General features: G+C 38.4%; 2 protein-coding genes and 1 long non-coding RNA gene across 7 annotated transcripts in view; 1 reads left to right on the top strand and 2 right to left on the bottom strand.

Moving 5' to 3' along the window:
* The first annotated feature begins 2,184 nt into the window (after positions 1-2,184).
* LOC111322434 (uncharacterized) lies at positions 2,185-12,908 on the top strand. The gene is made up of 6 exons (XM_022925566.2): positions 2,185-2,615; positions 4,024-4,209; positions 5,631-5,869; positions 7,258-7,516; positions 7,946-8,497; positions 8,799-12,908. The coding sequence occupies exons 2-6, from the start codon at positions 4,044-4,046 to the stop codon at positions 9,320-9,322; spliced, it is 1,740 nt and encodes a 579-aa protein (XP_022781301.2). The 5' UTR covers positions 2,185-2,615; positions 4,024-4,043; the 3' UTR covers positions 9,323-12,908.
* LOC148731985 (uncharacterized) lies at positions 2,590-4,153 on the bottom strand. The gene is made up of 2 exons (XR_016000522.1): positions 4,020-4,153; positions 2,590-3,132 (listed from the first exon to the last, which is right to left on the bottom strand). It is a non-coding gene; the product is annotated as an uncharacterized LOC148731985 (long non-coding RNA).
* Positions 10,942-16,821, bottom strand: part of LOC111322987 (uncharacterized) — a 16,778-nt gene continuing 10,898 nt past the window's right edge. For 4 of the 5 annotated variants that reach the window (XM_022926505.2, XM_022926353.2, XM_088758423.1 and 1 more), the window contains exons 2-5: positions 14,634-14,844; positions 13,564-13,796; positions 12,761-13,022; positions 10,942-12,018 (exon numbers count right to left, since the gene is read on the bottom strand). In XM_022926505.2, coding sequence (XP_022782240.1) covers positions 11,684-12,018; positions 12,761-13,022; positions 13,564-13,796; positions 14,634-14,817 — 1,014 coding nt within the window. In that variant the 5' untranslated portion in view covers positions 14,818-14,844 and the 3' untranslated portion in view covers positions 10,942-11,683. Of the gene's footprint in view, positions 12,019-12,760; positions 13,023-13,563; positions 13,797-14,633; positions 14,845-15,970; positions 16,491-16,821 lie in introns of those variants that run through there. The other variant, XM_022926276.2, reaches the window with a different exon arrangement.

Below are 16,821 nucleotides of genomic sequence, written 5' to 3'. Positions count from 1 at the left end.
GCAGCTTTTAGTGAGCAAATTCTTCCATTAATGCACTTTTTATCGTATGTACAGACTTCTGCCATCTGTTACTCGTGGAACCTCTCTTCCATATCGAACAGAGACAAACTGTCAGGCACATGGCTAAGGCGAGTTCTTTACGACTCTTAGCTTTGCATGGTGGAATATCAACAAAACCTTTACGCGTTCACAAAGGAGCAGCGTTTTCAAGCGAAAAACATCTGTATCCTCCTTTTTAATCATTAATGAAGAGTTATTGGCTGAAGCGTACTTGTCAGTAGCTTAAAACTTCAACGCTTTTCCTAAACTAAATGGTGTAACATTTACATCAAGGAGGATGACAAAAAGATAGTAATTAACGCAACGAAGACAGCCTTCCGAAGCCGATTGCCTCTGTATTGACTAGCATTTATCATTGCTCACACTTTTGTTCAGTCTAGTTTGAAAATTACTGCATGGTATTAGTTACTTGTAATATTCATCTTACTTAAGCACCCAGATTTTTTCCCGCCATTTTTTGGCGCATGTGCAGAGCCTCTGCACTCATGTGACAAATTTCTGTGATGATTGTAGCCTGCACTCACCTTTGCGCTGTTTTCAAAAGGATCAAAAACGTATCAGCTTCCTTCAGTGAGTGTCAAATAACTTTTTCCTGCCAAGGTTGTACTTATGCTTCAAAACAAATTCTTTCAGTTTAAATAAAGGCTTACAGATGTTCTCCAGACAACACGATTCCATTTGATCCTCCATAAATTGGTCATTCTTTTTACCAATGTTCTTTAGTGTTAAACGCTCCCCAGAGCCAAATGATCGCGGATCACGGGTGAACTTGTGAATCGATGTTTTACCAACATAACAAGCAGTCACTACAACGATCCTATTTGTTACAAAAATACCTAAGAACTTCTTAACATTAAGTACTGTAGTTTAAAACCAACTATTGCAGTAATTGGTTTTACTGAAACGCGCAAATGTTTACAGATATGATTTTATTTCACGCTACCTGAAGTTACTAGTAAATTCAGATAATTCAAGATGCTTCTTTCATTTGCCTCGACCGAAAAAAAACGATGCCAGGTGCTAGGTTTTGCATTCAATTTCAAGGTCATAACTGTCCTTTGATAACCGTCCTTTCAATCAGTTATACTGCTATTGAATTACTTCTGGGAAATTTACGTTTTGCCTCTAATTCAGTTGTCAGGATTCACAATTCTGAGAACTAATATACGGGCATGGTGTTCAATATACAAATATTCAAATATACCGTTTACGCATATTACACTCAGTTTCAGTCGTTTGAAACTTGTTCATGAAGACCAGTCCGTTGGAAAAAGACTAAAAATTTGAGTCGTGGTAAATACCAGGCTTACTAAATCCTCCGGAACTCCTTTCGTGACCAAGCGCGAATAACAAACTTTTTTTTCTGATTTATCAAAGATTTTCCGTGTTGCGGTTAAATGATGTTATTCTTAATGAGGTAATGGCCTAGACGAGAGTAATATTATATAAAACAATCATTTCTATAGTGCAGAATAAATTGCTTGCTGGATAGTACAAAGTTCCGCATACATTGTCCGCGATCAAATACAGGTCCGACTTCAGAAACCCCCACACGGGCGCGTATTCCGTTTCCAATGAGGAATGTCTTATATTGCTCGGGAAATTTTTCAAGTTTTCCGTTTCCAGGTTTCCTATATAAGATGAGCATTTAGATCTAAATATCTCACACGGATATATGTGCAAGGATATTTTTCTTTCAAAATTTCCTTGAATTGTACTTTTTGCCGCGAAGGAATGTTAGGTTAAGCCTTCTTACTCAAGATCGACATTAACAGACAATTCGGTCTCAGAATTTCCAAGAAGGAATTGGCTCTTTGTAGATATGTGTAACAATTTATTTTGATTCTCTGCCAGACTTGAATATAGCGCTATCCCGGTTTAGCTAAAAACTTGTCGCAAAAAAAAAAAAAAAATGTAGATGGTCTTTTTAGTTCTCAATCTATATTTAAACGCACTTGAGAGAATGAGCATTAGATACTGTCTTCGAAAAGCTTCGTTTCTAAGTAAACAAACAAATAAAAACCTAGTATTTCTCTGCCGGGTACTCCATCAACAATATTTTGTAGAGCTGCCAATAAACATGTTCACGTAATGAGTGAGTAATTAAATCTACTTTGCATATACAGACTCTATGAGTCAGCTTGTTTTCGCCACTTTTCGATAACTTATTTTGATGCATTTTGAGTTGAAGGAGCCACCACACTTTACAAACAGGCCTTGATTTCGTATTCTATAGCCGAAATGTTTTTTTTTTTTTAAGAAATTAAGCTGCACAAAGAAGTGTAAACACGCGCAGTCTGCTGAGCCAAACTGTCATGGCGGGTCATGACACAGCCACCGGAATGCGGAATTTTTGAGAACAATAATTATTGTCGGCATGGAAGTACAAAAGGTTAAGGGTATATTATCTTTTTTATGCCCCGTAAGAGTGATACAAGAAAGTTTTCCTTGTACTTCCACACATCTGGAGATCTAACGAAGGCAGCATAGTTTTGCTATCAAAACGAACTAAATGACCAGCTTCGAGGAAGAAGTGAAGAGATAGCTTTATTCTGGTGAGTACAGTTTAACTGGCTTGGACCTTATTTTAATAAATAAGACAGTGGAGAAACATAGAGCTCTACAAAATTAACATTCAGATTGCACTTTGAGCCCATCGACCTAAACCAAACCACCATTGAAGAGTTTTCTGCAATAAATCAACGGGATATTGTCGCCATTTATGTGAGCATGCTTTGGTATAAAGCCTCGTGGGACAGAGTGGTTTGAACATCACTTCCATGTGGACATATTCAGCCTGCAGCAGTTAAATCTTAGAGAAATTTTGCGGTCAGCAGGAGAAAAAATAAACAGAAGACGCGCTCACAGACATGTTCCCTTAAAAAACATACGTGGTGTTTGCTTCCTTTCTTTAACCGGTCAGCCAACATACAGCCATTTGATATCAACCTCGTAATCTCCTCCACGCCTCATGTTAAACAGTGCTCTGTTATACAAGGAATGGCTTTAAAACGATTTTTCCTGTTCTCACTTGTGGTGTGCCTGGCTTGAAAAAACCCTTTGGTTCATGGCCTGCGGTCATGAAAACAAACGGGAAAACTTGAAAAATTAGTTTTTCACTGCACAAGAAAACGAACAAGGAAAAAATTCGAACAAAGTTACGCAGTGAGAAGAGTCAGTGAATAATTCAACACGTTTTTCTCGACATTAGAACAAAAACGGCGGAAAAGGAAAGTGTATCCATCGATCTTGCGCTCCGGAAATTCTTTGCATAAATATAATCCATCGAGATCATATCAAATCATTACATATACGTACAATTCAAATCTGCTTGGGCCAACTTGTTATAAACGCTAGCCAAGTTTTAGCCCCAGTTCAATACAGAGGCTCAACAATATGCATCACTTGTAATTTACTACTTCAATTCAAGGTGAAAGAAAAGGTAAAGTTCTGAAACAAGTTTGATCTTTACGTGACTGTAGACAACACAAAGTTCAGTATTTGATCCAAAATTGTATTTTGTATCCCAGGAGAAATATTAACCTAACATCGTAAATAATACTTTAACTTAAAATATACCCATCATCATTTTAATACCTCTCAGATTCGACGCTGCAGATCTGGTTTGTGTCAACGATTGAGAGGGAATTATTGAACTTAAGTTACTATGATAAGTTAATGTTTAAAAAAGTAGGATGCGCTGCTAAAAAAATACACAGAAAAGGCCTTTTGTGTGTCGCTGAAAAGCAAAATGAGTAAACACCTTCTAAAAATAACCAGTGGAACGAACTTTCCAACCTCACTGCTTTTCAAAATTTACCAGTGCATTCCACTTGATAATGAAATACAGCGTTAAAATGTCTACTTTTGAAGTCCGCTTTCGTTGACACAAAAGAGGTTTAGTGTTATAGTTCAAACATAATGTTTAAATAATGAAATCGTGCATGCTTCTTTCTCACGTAGCATAAACCAGCTGGTTACAAATGGAAGACAAAACCGGCCCAAAACAAGAAAACACAAAGGACTACACTGGAGGAAATGGTTATTGTCTGATCGACGAGAGAACTCTAAATTTAGTCTTATATGGTTCTCACCAAGTCAGGGTTATAGATTTGCAGAAACTGAAACGGAAGGCCGGAGATGAACAAGGTACGAAAATAGCTTATTAACATGACGGTAAAAGCAATCTTTTATCGAGTGCGCCTGACAAAATCGCTAAAAACAATATCACTGATATTTTTGATAAAGGAGGGAATTTAACTCAGCTCTTAAAACTACCATGAAGCAATACAAGCCCGTTTCTACTTCCAAAGAAAACCGTACCACAAAGTGTCTAGAGTGTTCACGAATATGTTAATATTCAGGATAGCATTGATAACGTTGTTATTCTCTTTTGTCGACATTGCATTAATTTGATTGTTCTAAAAAGTTCCGCTTTCAATGTTTTGTTTACGAGGTTTCTGCGCCTGCCCTGAAGGATTACCACAAAAAATTTGCATGGGCAGAAATTTCAAGCCAATATATTGCCTTGTGCGTATTGTTCACTTAAACTTTCCTTCATGCAGAGGTAATACATTTCGGATGCAGTGGAAACATTTGAAACTCGGCAAATCCTGTGCAAAAATTTCATCAAATAAAAATTGCGTAAAAAGGAAAACGTGCGAGTTTTCCGGTTTATCTCGAGGTTTCAAGTGACAATAATACGTCTTTGTCTTTGACAGTTGTCAAAAGAGTTTTATTCATTGGTATCTGGGCCACAAATTAACTGTTCATTTTCGAGATCCTCTTTTCAAATACACATTTTTCAATAGCCATAGAGTGCATTTGAGTCAGAAGAGTTTAGGCTCCGGTGAAAGGTTTTAGAAAGGGGCCTTTTTTAAAATGTAGGTAAAAAACAGATCAGAAATGATCTCTCATGCTGCGGTTTGGTCATGTGTGGTCTGTTTATTCTGTAAGTAAGAGCTCTTTATAAGCATGTCAGGGATCTGCATTTGGTTTGACAGGATTCCTAGCTTTATTTGTGGCACCATTACTTTGTTTATGTCCTTATTGTTTATGCTGTGATCTCGATTCACGGTGTAGAGGCTCTGGTAGTCAAGGTCGTGGCTAGCTCTCTTCCATCGCACTACGCGATCTCGGACTGCTACATTTTTCATGACATCTGACAGGCACGTGATTATGACGCATGTCATGTCAGCCTCTCAAGTATTCTATCGACTTTAATCACTGCCCTACCCGCGAGTGGGAGGCGATGTCCAGACTTCAACACTTTCAAAAATAATTGTTGTACAGTTCTTAAGAACAGAACAAACATGCGTTTGACCTCATAAGTTGTCTCGATAAGGTTTCCTAGTTATGGGTACTCGTGGTATCTAAAGTATTTTAGATTATGTAGTTTTAACAGTTTTTGAGTACTTTATGTAAATAGTGAATGTTTCTTGTGAGTCGTTAGTTTTTAGCTAGTATGACGGATGTAGAGCTACCATGTAGAAATACTGTCGATAAATCATCATTATTATTATCATTATTATCATTATCCTTGTTTGAATTATCATTATTATTTATTACAGGAGGTTTGTCTTCAAAAAAACAGAAGAATACCGCAGACCATGAGATGCCTCGGCTCACAAACGCTATTCGATCATTCCCGGATGAAGTGCACCTCTGTATATCAAGTATTCCTGGGGCTGGTTATGGAGTGTGCGCGAGAGAGCACATTCCGCTGGGCACATGGATAGGTCCATATGAGGGAAGCCGGCTGCCAGCTCGAAATTTTCCGTCAAATTATGAAACAACATATCTATGGGAGGTAAGATTTGAACAGCATTTAGTGTGTTCTTATATGGAGTCTAGGCTTTGGTAGATAGTACTGGCATAATTTTAAGCATAATTCAGCAAAACGAGCATTATTTTCAGCTTTTATTTCAGTTTAGCACTGCTGGCATAATCCGAGCTTTCATGCGTTGAAAACAACAACAACAACAGAAAACCATCATAGCTCTAGAATAATTCAGTTTGTATTTTATTTTTGTATTGTTTTTGGAAAATATTGAGGTCTGTGCTAAGGCCCATGGTCAAATATGGTCCGGCAGGCGGCAGAGGTCACCCTGTGCATAAGACTGAGACTCAGGCCACCACGCTTATGGCTGGGCGGCTCGGCCCCTCAGGCCTCAGATCAAAGATGGTGTCGTCCTCGAGTACATCCACTTCCACCACTTCAAGCACTTCCAGTGCCATACCGAGAGCTTTAATCTCTAGAGAACGTATCATTTGTATCATTTGTTAATCATTTGGCTTTTCGAGGTACGCACATGCGTATTTGCGATGCTAAAGACTGTAAGACTGGAAGGTGGACTATGTGAATGTTCATTAAAGTCAAAATTGATAGAGTTAAGCCACTGATGATCTTTATTTTCCTTAAAATCAGTGTAAAATGTAAGTAGCATAATTTGGATGACAGAGAGCATAATTTTCAGAAAGTAGCATAATTTTAGCATAATTTCTAAAAAATATGAGCACTGCTAGAAGCATAATATGCTTTTTTTTCGAGCACAATCTACCAAAGCCTAATGGAGTGCAATCCTTAATATGGGGCTCAATTCTTAATATGGGGCCCAATCCTCTTGAAGTATTTTAAGATTTTTCTCCTTTTTCGGAGTTCCTAAATCTATATGTCTGTAAATATATTTTGAGCCATATATAACTTGAAAAATAATTCAGAGAACAATTATAAATAGGTAAAATATTCTAAATATATATCTTCCTATAAATATCTGATATGGTATGACAGGTGTCTTAAAGTTCATGTTGTGGATATATTGTTTATCCAAAACAAATTAATCAAAATTGTGCGTTTATTTTGAGCATAACATTATGACTATCAACATATTTCAAGGAAATAGATATACTGACTCCATATAAAAGATTTAAAAGATTTAGGATTTCTTTAGAGATCTAATTCCGGAAAATTGTTATCAATATGTTGGGAGAGAAATGATTAAGGTTTTTTTTAGGACTTGGAAATAATTCATAGTGTGGTAACCCAGTAAGTTACAGGGAGGAGGGGGCAGGGAGTTGAACTTGGAGCGCGTCTAGTATCTTAACCCCACGGTCAAGTTGCCCCTCGTCCTCTTGCCTCGCTACACCTGCGCAACCTGACGCAGTGAGATGTTGAATATTCAGATTCTTGCTTTATAGATCTACAAAGATGGCCGACTAAGTCACTATATTGACGGACGCGATGAACACAATTCCAGTTGGATGCGATTTATTCAATGTGCGCGTCATGTGAAGGAGCAGAATCTGTACGCTTTTCAATACTGTGGCAATATTTTTTACCGAGCGTTCAAAGAGGTTCCGCCAGGAACAGAATTACTGGTCTGGTATGATGAAAAATATCCACAATTCCTTGGAATTCCTCTAGGTATTCAGGACTATGAACTCTTCAGAGAATCTGGTAAGGCAATGCTGATTTTTACCACTTACCTAAAAAAACGATTTCTTATTTTCAATATCGGGTTTAAAGAGAACTAGTTAACGTTTCAGTTGAGAATAATTTGCAAGGTTTTGTTTCGAGTTAGTCAAACTAACAATTAAAAAGGAAATATGTAAGCAGTTTAATAAATGGAGAAGTTACCCCTATATCTTATTGTCATATTTTTAAATCAGCGACCAAGAGTTAGTGTGTAAATCGAAGCCACCAAGCATAACTTTCAAGTGTTTTATCTGTTCTGAGTAACCCAACCTTCTCTTAATGGCCTTTTGAAATATGCTAAGAATTCTTGATTCCTCAGAATGAGAACCCCATTACAAACTCTCACATTGCTTGTAAATTAAGACCGCCTGACTGAGATGTTACGTTTATCTCTCCTTTTTTATTTCACAGTGCCATCTTCCAATGCTCAAAGCTCTCCGGTCAGCAGTCCCGCCAGTTCGTTTGTCGACCCAATGGCACGATTTTCAAAAACCTGCGGATTTCAAGAATCACGTGATAATCCTAATATGGGTAATTTTAGATTCCCTTCACCACGTGAGCCAGCTCCACGCTTCGTGCGCCCCGCGAGTAGTTTGGGTAATGTTTTCCCTCGAGACAAGCTTGGCACTTCTGGAAATAGAGGTAGCCCCAGCATGGCTGCAAGTTCGGTTGAAAGTATAATGGTTAAGACAGATTTAACTGCAACGACGACAGTTGACAGACAATTTTCCAGGAATCTTTTGCAAATGCCTACGTCCAATGATGACAATTTTTATTCATTGCAATTAAGGAACAAGGACTCGCGAGAAAAAGTTTTGAAAACTGAAAATTCAACCCGAGGATATTTGTCTGATAAACATTGGGAACAGCAAAGAGATGAGGATTCCTTGTCTAATCACGAAAGAAGACTGCCACCGAAAATAAACGCTTTGCGTGAAATGCCGCCCTTACAATTCTTCGATAGTGAGTACTAAATTTATTCACTTTAAAAAGAAAGCTTCCACACAGGGTCGATTTAATAAAATTAGGCTTGTTTATGAAAGTCCTTAGCATGTAACCCGTTATTTGCAGGCCGACGCGTTTCATAGAGGCTTTCATTTGCTTTCGACGCATTCAAATATTTCCATGAAATGAGTCCTTTTTTCAAGGGTCGTATTTTAAAGCTTGTTAGGCTGGAACATAACCTCTTATGGGTTAACGTATTGGCATGCCGCTTGTTGATATAAATCTTAAGATAGCAACGCCAAAACTATGACTTTTCCAGATGATCAACAAAATTTTCCACGCACAAGTGAAGGACAAGCTCTCAAGCGGAACGGAGAAGCAGCGAAGTGTGTAATGCCTGCGCTTCGTCCAGTCATACCCCCACTTCTCCACACGCCCCAACATCATGAATACTCAGGAACTAACATATCAGGAATCTCTCTGTCTCCGGACGAATTTGGCATGTGGAGGTGCCGGCAGTGCTTAAAGACTTTCACTCAGCGGGTTCTTCTTCAAATGCATGAGTGTTCCCAGACCCCTGATAAACCGTATCAGTGCGGCCAGTGTACGCTTTCATATGGGACGCCGACAGAACTCAGAAGTCACGTGGACACGCATACCAATGAAAAGTTGTTTAAGTGCGGGTTCTGTTCGCGCTCTTTCTCAGGGGCTACCACCTTAAATAACCACATACGTACTCACACTGGCGAGAAGCCATTCAACTGCGAGAAATGCCACAAGACATTTTCACAAGCCAGTCATTTAGCGAGACATCAACGAGTCCCTGGGGACTGTGTCCCATAGCAGATGGAATAGATAAAAAATCAACTTTCCTGTTGCAAATTAATAAACAGACTCGGTTAAAATGCTCTCTTGCGATCCAAATCAGATCATACGGTTATTTTCTTGGGAGGTTAAAACTGTGCAATTTGTAACACGGGACTAAAAGCAAGGATGTCGGTGCAAATAAAGAAACTTCAACCTCCCAATTGAATAATCAACCGATCTGATCGCTGGGAACACAGTAGCAACCCGCCAAGCGGCCCTATCTTTCCAATCCATGCTTAAGCGATCGAGATGTTAAAGAAATCCAGACCAAACGATCATCGACCAGCACGATCGGGAACATCTCTTGCTTCCGAATAGAATTGGATTTGTGCTTAAAAGAGCACTCTTACGAAACCGCCCTATAATTTGAAAACCCGAAAAATTCAGTTATTTCATTATAACATGAATTTTTAGCGATTAATAAAGCGTTTTCAATAATAATTTTAGTTGAAAGTCAATTCTAGGGTGAGAAATTACGATTTGAAAACCGTTCCGCCATTAATTTTAGTAATCACTTGCCAGACTCAAGAAGACTGGCGCGAGTTTGGAGCGTGGCGCAGATTACTCATTTGACGCGCCGTGCTCGTGGCTAATTTTTAAAAACAGTATTTTGATTGTATGTATTGCTTTTATAACACTAAAACTATTTCACTAAATTTCACGAGGTTTTTGGTGCGCTCGACTCCGGATCGAGTGGTCCGGGTTCGAGCCCCGGCCGGAACATTGTGTTGTCTAAGGGCAAGACACTTTACTCTCACAGTGCCTCTCTCCACCCAGGTGTTTAAATGAGTACCGGCAATTTAATGCTGGGGGTAACCCTTCGATGGACTGGCATCCCATCCTGGGGAGTAGAAATACTCGTAGTCGTTTCATGCTACAGAAACCGGAGTTAAGCACCGGCCTGATGAGCCACTAGGCTCGTCGTAAACAGACTTTACCTTTTACCTTTAAGACTTTTTCATTAAATTTCACGAGGTTTCCGTATAAATATAAAATGACGCCAACAGTGTTTTGAGTAATCTACGTCACAGTGGGAGTGACCGCTGACCGAAGATAAGTTGGCCGTGATTACGAAAATTAATGGCGGAACGGTTTTCAAATCGTAATTTCTCGCCTTAGAATTGACTTTCAACTAAAACTATTATTGAAAAGGCTTTATTAATCGCTAAAAATTCATATTATAATGAAATAACTGAATTTTTCGGGTTTTCAAATTAAAGGGCGGTTTCGTAAGAGTGCTACTTTAAGCCTGATTCCTGGCACTTGGTCGCCTGAATCGTCCCAATCGCCCAGAAAACGTGCGTGAACGAGATGATCCAGATTGTAACATGGGAATCAGCCCTAAATCTAACCGCATATTTATTCTAATGTTTATCCACAAAAAAGTTCAATTAATGAAAATCGTAAACGGTAGCGTTCATTTTCAAACTGAATTAGTCTGAGGTCCATTTCTGTTTCTTTTTCTTTTTTTTTACTGCACTAATACAACTTTGTCCAGATTTTCTAGAGTCTCTAAAATATCCCTCATCCAGTGACACTCATCCACTTCGTTTCTTGAAATATCTAGTTTACGATGAATTACTCAAGAAACGAAGTATTTTGTCATTAGAGATATCTTTTATTAAAAATCTGAAATGAAAAGAGTGACAGAAATGCTGTATGAAGATTCCTGTTTGTACTTGTTTCGACCCGGCTAGCCTGACGTGGCCTCCGATCAAAGTTCTGCTGTCTATTGTAGCTGATGTCTTCGCTGACACGTGTAATACGATCTATAACTTCTCCTCGTAGTGAATACCGTTATCTATGACCTCTTAACAATTGGAAATTGGTTGAACCAGATTGCTCTGGAAATACGTATCCATGCAGTTGCTTAGTATAAACAAAAAGTGGTTTAACATCTTCGCAGGAAAATAGAACATTTACAGATTTAAGATCTTTTTTTCTTTACATGTCACAGGTCTCTGTGCGCCATAATTTTTTTTTTTTTTTTGTACGGTGAAAGATTAACTATTTACAAGGTTTATGTTTCTGGCAAATTTCCTCTATTTCTCAAGTCTGAACTATTACGTGTTTCTCCGTTTTCCTCAGTAACGATGATATGGTAGTGCTCGATCGCCAAATGAAAATAAAAAATAATAATGTCAAAGCTGGATCAAAGAAATAGTAAGTTTAGTTTCTAAAAGTGTGCAAACATAAGGCCAGTCTAAATTTAATAAACTAAGACAATGTCCAACAAGTGGGGGCCTCTTTCTTTACTTCGAGAAATGGATCGAAGGAATTCAACTGCTGCGCTTGCGTGCATAACTTTGTAGACCAGCAATTTTTCATGGAACGTTTTCATTTCTCTTTTGCCAGAATTGAGAAAGGATCAGGCACATCAGTAGTACTGTTTATCACAATGGCTCTTCGCTGGGAGTTTAGGCCCTGTTGTCCATAATGGTTCGTCTGTGAATGGCGACGTTTCTTTCGCTCATGACCAGATTGATGATCATCTGCAGTCACGAGATAATTTGCGTGGTATTGTGCATATTCAGGGGGAAGTGAAACAACTGCTGACCAAGAATTTTGAATCACTGGTGATTTATGGGGTGACATTTGTGGGATGTTTTTCCAGCCAGAGAATTCCTTTGGTGGTCTAAGCTCGACCGGTGAACCACAATGTGCTGAAGAACCTGGGTAAGATATACGATAAGTCGCGATTAGAGTCATTTCAAATTAAACATCGAAAGTTATCCGGGATTGCTTCGGTTTTATTTAGCTTTGCTCTGCGATTGGTCCAGAAAACTTGTATCATCTCCTCAACCAATCAAGTGTACAAAAAACTATCGAAACTTGGTTATTCGCCAGCTTTCCTGCGCTTCAAGAAGTCCGCTTGTTTTCGCTTTGAGTTCTCATTGGCTAAAGCTAATGTTAAGCTTTGGTCTGATTGGTAGCTGGGATTACTATGGTATTGGTTTTTCTACACTCGATTGAAAGCTGCTCTAGTATAGACATGGTTTGATGTTACTCTGGTTTAAAGACTTAATTAATTAATGTAACCGGGAAGTTACAATTCACATACCCAACGTTTCGGTACTCCTGTCTAGTGCTTTTATCAGGGCTGACCTAGGCACTAGATGAAGGCATGAGACAGGAGTGTCGAAACATTGGGTCTATCAATTGTAACTTCTCGGTTACATTCATTAAATCTTTAACCAGAGTAGCATCAAACCATGTCTGATTGTCCACTGGTTGCTATTGGGAACTTTAATATATGCTCTAGTATAGTTTTGCATTGGATTGGTTGACATGATGAGGCAGTGTTTTTGAACAAATCAATGAACGGTAAATAGATCAAAACAAGACAAATTTTCAGTCTTCAGATGCCCTTGATTGTAATTTACCTTAAGGGTTTTTCTGATTAGTAATACGTACTTGCGCCATAAACCTCTAAACTGATATCGGTGATCTTGAGTGGTATACCCATGTACTGTGGGTATGTATCTTCGTACCACACCAGTAGTTCTGAGCCTGCAGGAATGTCTGCAAATGCTCTGTAATAAATCTCTTTGTTATATTGAAACGCGTAAAGGTTCTGTTCCTCTTTGTGACGAGCGCATCTTATAAAACGCATCCAACTAGACGTGTTTTCGTCTCTACCGTCCACATAATGAAGCAGTTTACCATTTTCGTATATCTGAAAAAAAAATTGTTAGATTGAAGACTCAAGATGTTTCCAGATCGTCTACCCATGGGCGCGTGCACTCTGCGTCCAAAGAGGAGGTCTGGGAGCTGCACTTACTAGGGGAACACTGACGATCTTAGGGTTAGTTTCGGTCAACGAGGGACCTCAGTGTTTTTTCTTACTATAGAGCTGGAATTCTTTAAAATGGCACAACAAGACCAGAAAACGTGTCGAGGTTACCCCATGTCCTTTGAGCGTTTCTCAAGAGTTAAGAAATCAGAATCAATTGTTATCGCAGAATTCCCGCCAGTATCCCGAATTTAGCCGCTGACATCCGTCAGTTTACTTTTATAACAGAAAATAGTTGATATTTGGTTTGAGTTCACCACGTTCTATGACTGGCTTGGTTGCATGCCATTTCCCGCACTAAGCGCTGAGTGTTGTATGTACATCAAGTTGTCAATGCTAGATGTTGATTGGCCAACTTGAATTTAAGTACCGATTTGATATTACGATGGCATTACGGTATTACGAAGAAGTAAAACTCCCTTACCTCCCACATGTATGAGGTATCCGTGGCGGCGGTGACTTCTTTAGGTTTTACAATATTGCCTTGATATGGACCCATCCAAGTTCCTTCTGGGATAATTTGCTTTGTGCGGATTCCTAATTGAAAACCAGTGGTTGATGGACAAAGATCGAGTTCATCCGGGCAAGATGATTTTGCAAACGTCGGTTTTTCGCTATTTTTCTTTTTCGTTGTTATTTTAGACGTTGACACTGAACCTTTAAAGGTACAAAATGAAATAAAATGAATTTGGAAAATTATTCGTAATGAGCAGACCAGTTTGGTATAATCTCAAATAAATGCGTGCCGACAAGAATTCCTGAAAGAAGAATCAAAGGTTGGTGGGAATAGAGTCAGACAGATGGTAAACTTTGAGCTTGATAAGCGAACAAAGAAATATCTTTTTCCTTTTGTCAAGAACGTGGAACAAAAAAATTCTGAAACTTCTTTGCACCCCAAGAAGAATCCTTCTTTATACCGCGACCTACATTTAAAACTCAGATGATTTCTGTGTCACGTGCTCGAGACGAAACGGAGAACATCTTCCTTTGAAAGTCAGTTTGTTTTTATCAAGAGTATCCGATGATGTAAAAATTTAAAAGTACGTTTGGGTAAAGGGCAGCCTGATTGAACTTCTTCATAGTGGCGTTTAATTATTTGAAAACCTTAGTGGAATCAAAATACACATCATACTTGGTCCCAGTCTCATATGCTGCGAGGATCCATAGTACCAAAAGGCATAGAAACGATGCTAACTTTGAGCTCAGTTTTCGAATGAATAAAGATGATTTGAAACATTTGTATCAACCTAAGCTTAGCTAGAGGAAAAAAAAACACACTTTTGTTATCAACATCTTCACTATTGATGAGCTGCATCTATTGAAATCCTCACGCTATATCAATTATATTGTCTTGGTTTCAAGGTGAATGCTAGATATACATCATACTCTCAGACTACGTGACCTGAAGATAAGATAAGATTCATTGTCACTAGGCAACAGAAATACTACATGCACATCCTAAAATATCTTTAGCCAGTTTTAAGAATGCTTTACCTTTTCGCCCCGGTGCACTTGTCACTTTCCCTGCAGTTGCTTGACTGGTTGATTCTTCATTACGTTGATACAAACATTTGTATAAATTTTCATACGTGAACGAAAATGGCTCGCATCTTGAAGAAACTGATGGATTGACATCGTGATTAACAAACTGTGAGAAACGCGGTCTTGTGTTCGCCATTGTGACCGCTGTAAATACTGCTCCAAACTGAAAATAAAAAAAATTGTGAGTACAATACTGATGTCATTATGCCAAAAGGCACCAATCTCGAATTTCTATTAAACGTTTTCTAACGCCTTTTGTCGGCATGGAGAGTTTTTCTCGAATTAAGCGGTTCTGCTCGCCGAATTAAAGAGAAAGTCTAAAACTTTTGCAACAGGGCAAAGGCTAAAGTCTCCAAATTGACAACGTTATCAACTTTATCTCAAGGGCCTAATGTAAAGTTCCTTTGCTAATGGATTATAATCGACCTTGCCCGGTTAGATAGTACGTGCCAGTTGCTAAACCTCTATACGTATTCATGTTCTTAAAACCGCTCTGATTGAAATGTCTGGAGGGTAAGACTTGAGCGTACAGAAAGAAAGGTACAGATTCCATAGTCTGCGTCGGAGAGCAGTTCGTCTGCAGCCATTATATAGTAAACCACAGAAATCTTTTAATTATACATAAGTGTGACACTGGTTAGAACATTTTCTCTTGAATTTACCGCTCGTTGTTGTAAACTGAGTACGAAAGTGTCAAGATGACAGAGTTGTTCCAAATGTCTGGCTATTTAATATTCTGTTAGTAAGAAATGTTTAACGTGTCAAAAAACGAAACAAAACTAAAAAAAAACTTACGACTAGGCTTGTTAAATTTGAGTACAAGGTGAAAGAAGATTAGAAGTACCGATGGCATTAAAATTGCTTGTTATGTATATTTCTTGCATAACGAGGATGTGTTTGCTCTGACGGGGGCCAAGGGCCGGCACTGTATATGGCTGAAATCACGTTCGGTTCTCTGATATCGTACAAAGATGATCAGATTAGATGTCGATTTAAAGGAGATATTGCTCACTACTAAAATTTTCACTGAGAACCATTGTAGTTACAAGAAAGAATTATCTAGAACAGTTAAATTCGTGATGAGCAAAGAATGAAAACCGTTCAGTTATACAGAAAAATACTATCGCTATAACACAATATGTTTGTGACAAATATAAGAAGCCAATATCCTTCATCGAGCTAAATGTACTGCGTAGCTGGAGAACGCTTTGAAGCAATATTACTAAATATTGTAGTTTAACAATTCAGAATTATTGTCATTTGAGATGTGCATTTTCATAATTACTTACCGTCGTATTCTGTGGATTGTGAAAGTAATTCTGGCAGGTTTTCGAAGTTTGTAGACTTTTGCTGGTGCGATTAAGAAGTTGTTTATATGTTTTCAAGATCAAAGTCGATTGGCTTCGCGTCGTTTCACCACAAAACAAAACCTTCATCAGTCACACATCGTCAATTCGTAGTTTAACTGCCTAAGTATTTGTCGAATTGTAATCCATGCATTGCAAATTAACAATGTGTGGAAAGCTACGTTATGCCTAAGACTTGGGAACCTCACGCTAACAGTTGCTATGGTAAAATGCTTTAGTGTCAGCATGAAAACTGCTAATTCTTTAAGGAAGCGCAAATATCAGCTTACAAAAATTTTTTACCAGAGTAAACTTACGATCTTCGGTGATTTTTTTAAAGCAGATTTTCAAGTTGGTTCCACCAAGAGGTAACGAAAACAATGGAAAAATTATAAATGACGTATTTAGTCTTACCCAGAAGGGTCGGAAGAGATGAACGGAAGTCAGTGACAGTTTAACACAATACGCACCACTGTTCCATGGCTACCTCAGCTACTTCAATAACACGTGCATTATTTTCCAGGTTTTTTCCCACGCAATTAGTGAATTCCGTCGAAATCGAAAACCTGTTTTATCACAAACTGATTGCGTTTTAGTGACTTAAAAAACTGAATAAAATTGGCAAGCCTTGCTATCGCGTGAGAATGGGGATTGACGCAGACAGAAAAAAAATTAATGTAAATGCTGTTAAAAATTCACTTACCGTGTGGTTTGTCAAAAATGCAGAATATTTGAATAACCCAAAACATATAAATTGAATTAAAGAGAGTTCTGCTATATTCATGACAATTTCA

The sequence above is a fragment of the Stylophora pistillata genome, chromosome 4 (assembly GCF_964205215.1).
Source record: "Stylophora pistillata chromosome 4, jaStyPist1.2, whole genome shotgun sequence".
In the NCBI taxonomy this organism is placed as follows: domain Eukaryota; kingdom Metazoa; phylum Cnidaria; class Anthozoa; order Scleractinia; family Pocilloporidae; genus Stylophora; species Stylophora pistillata.
This window is presented reverse-complemented; position numbering and strand designations above follow the sequence as displayed.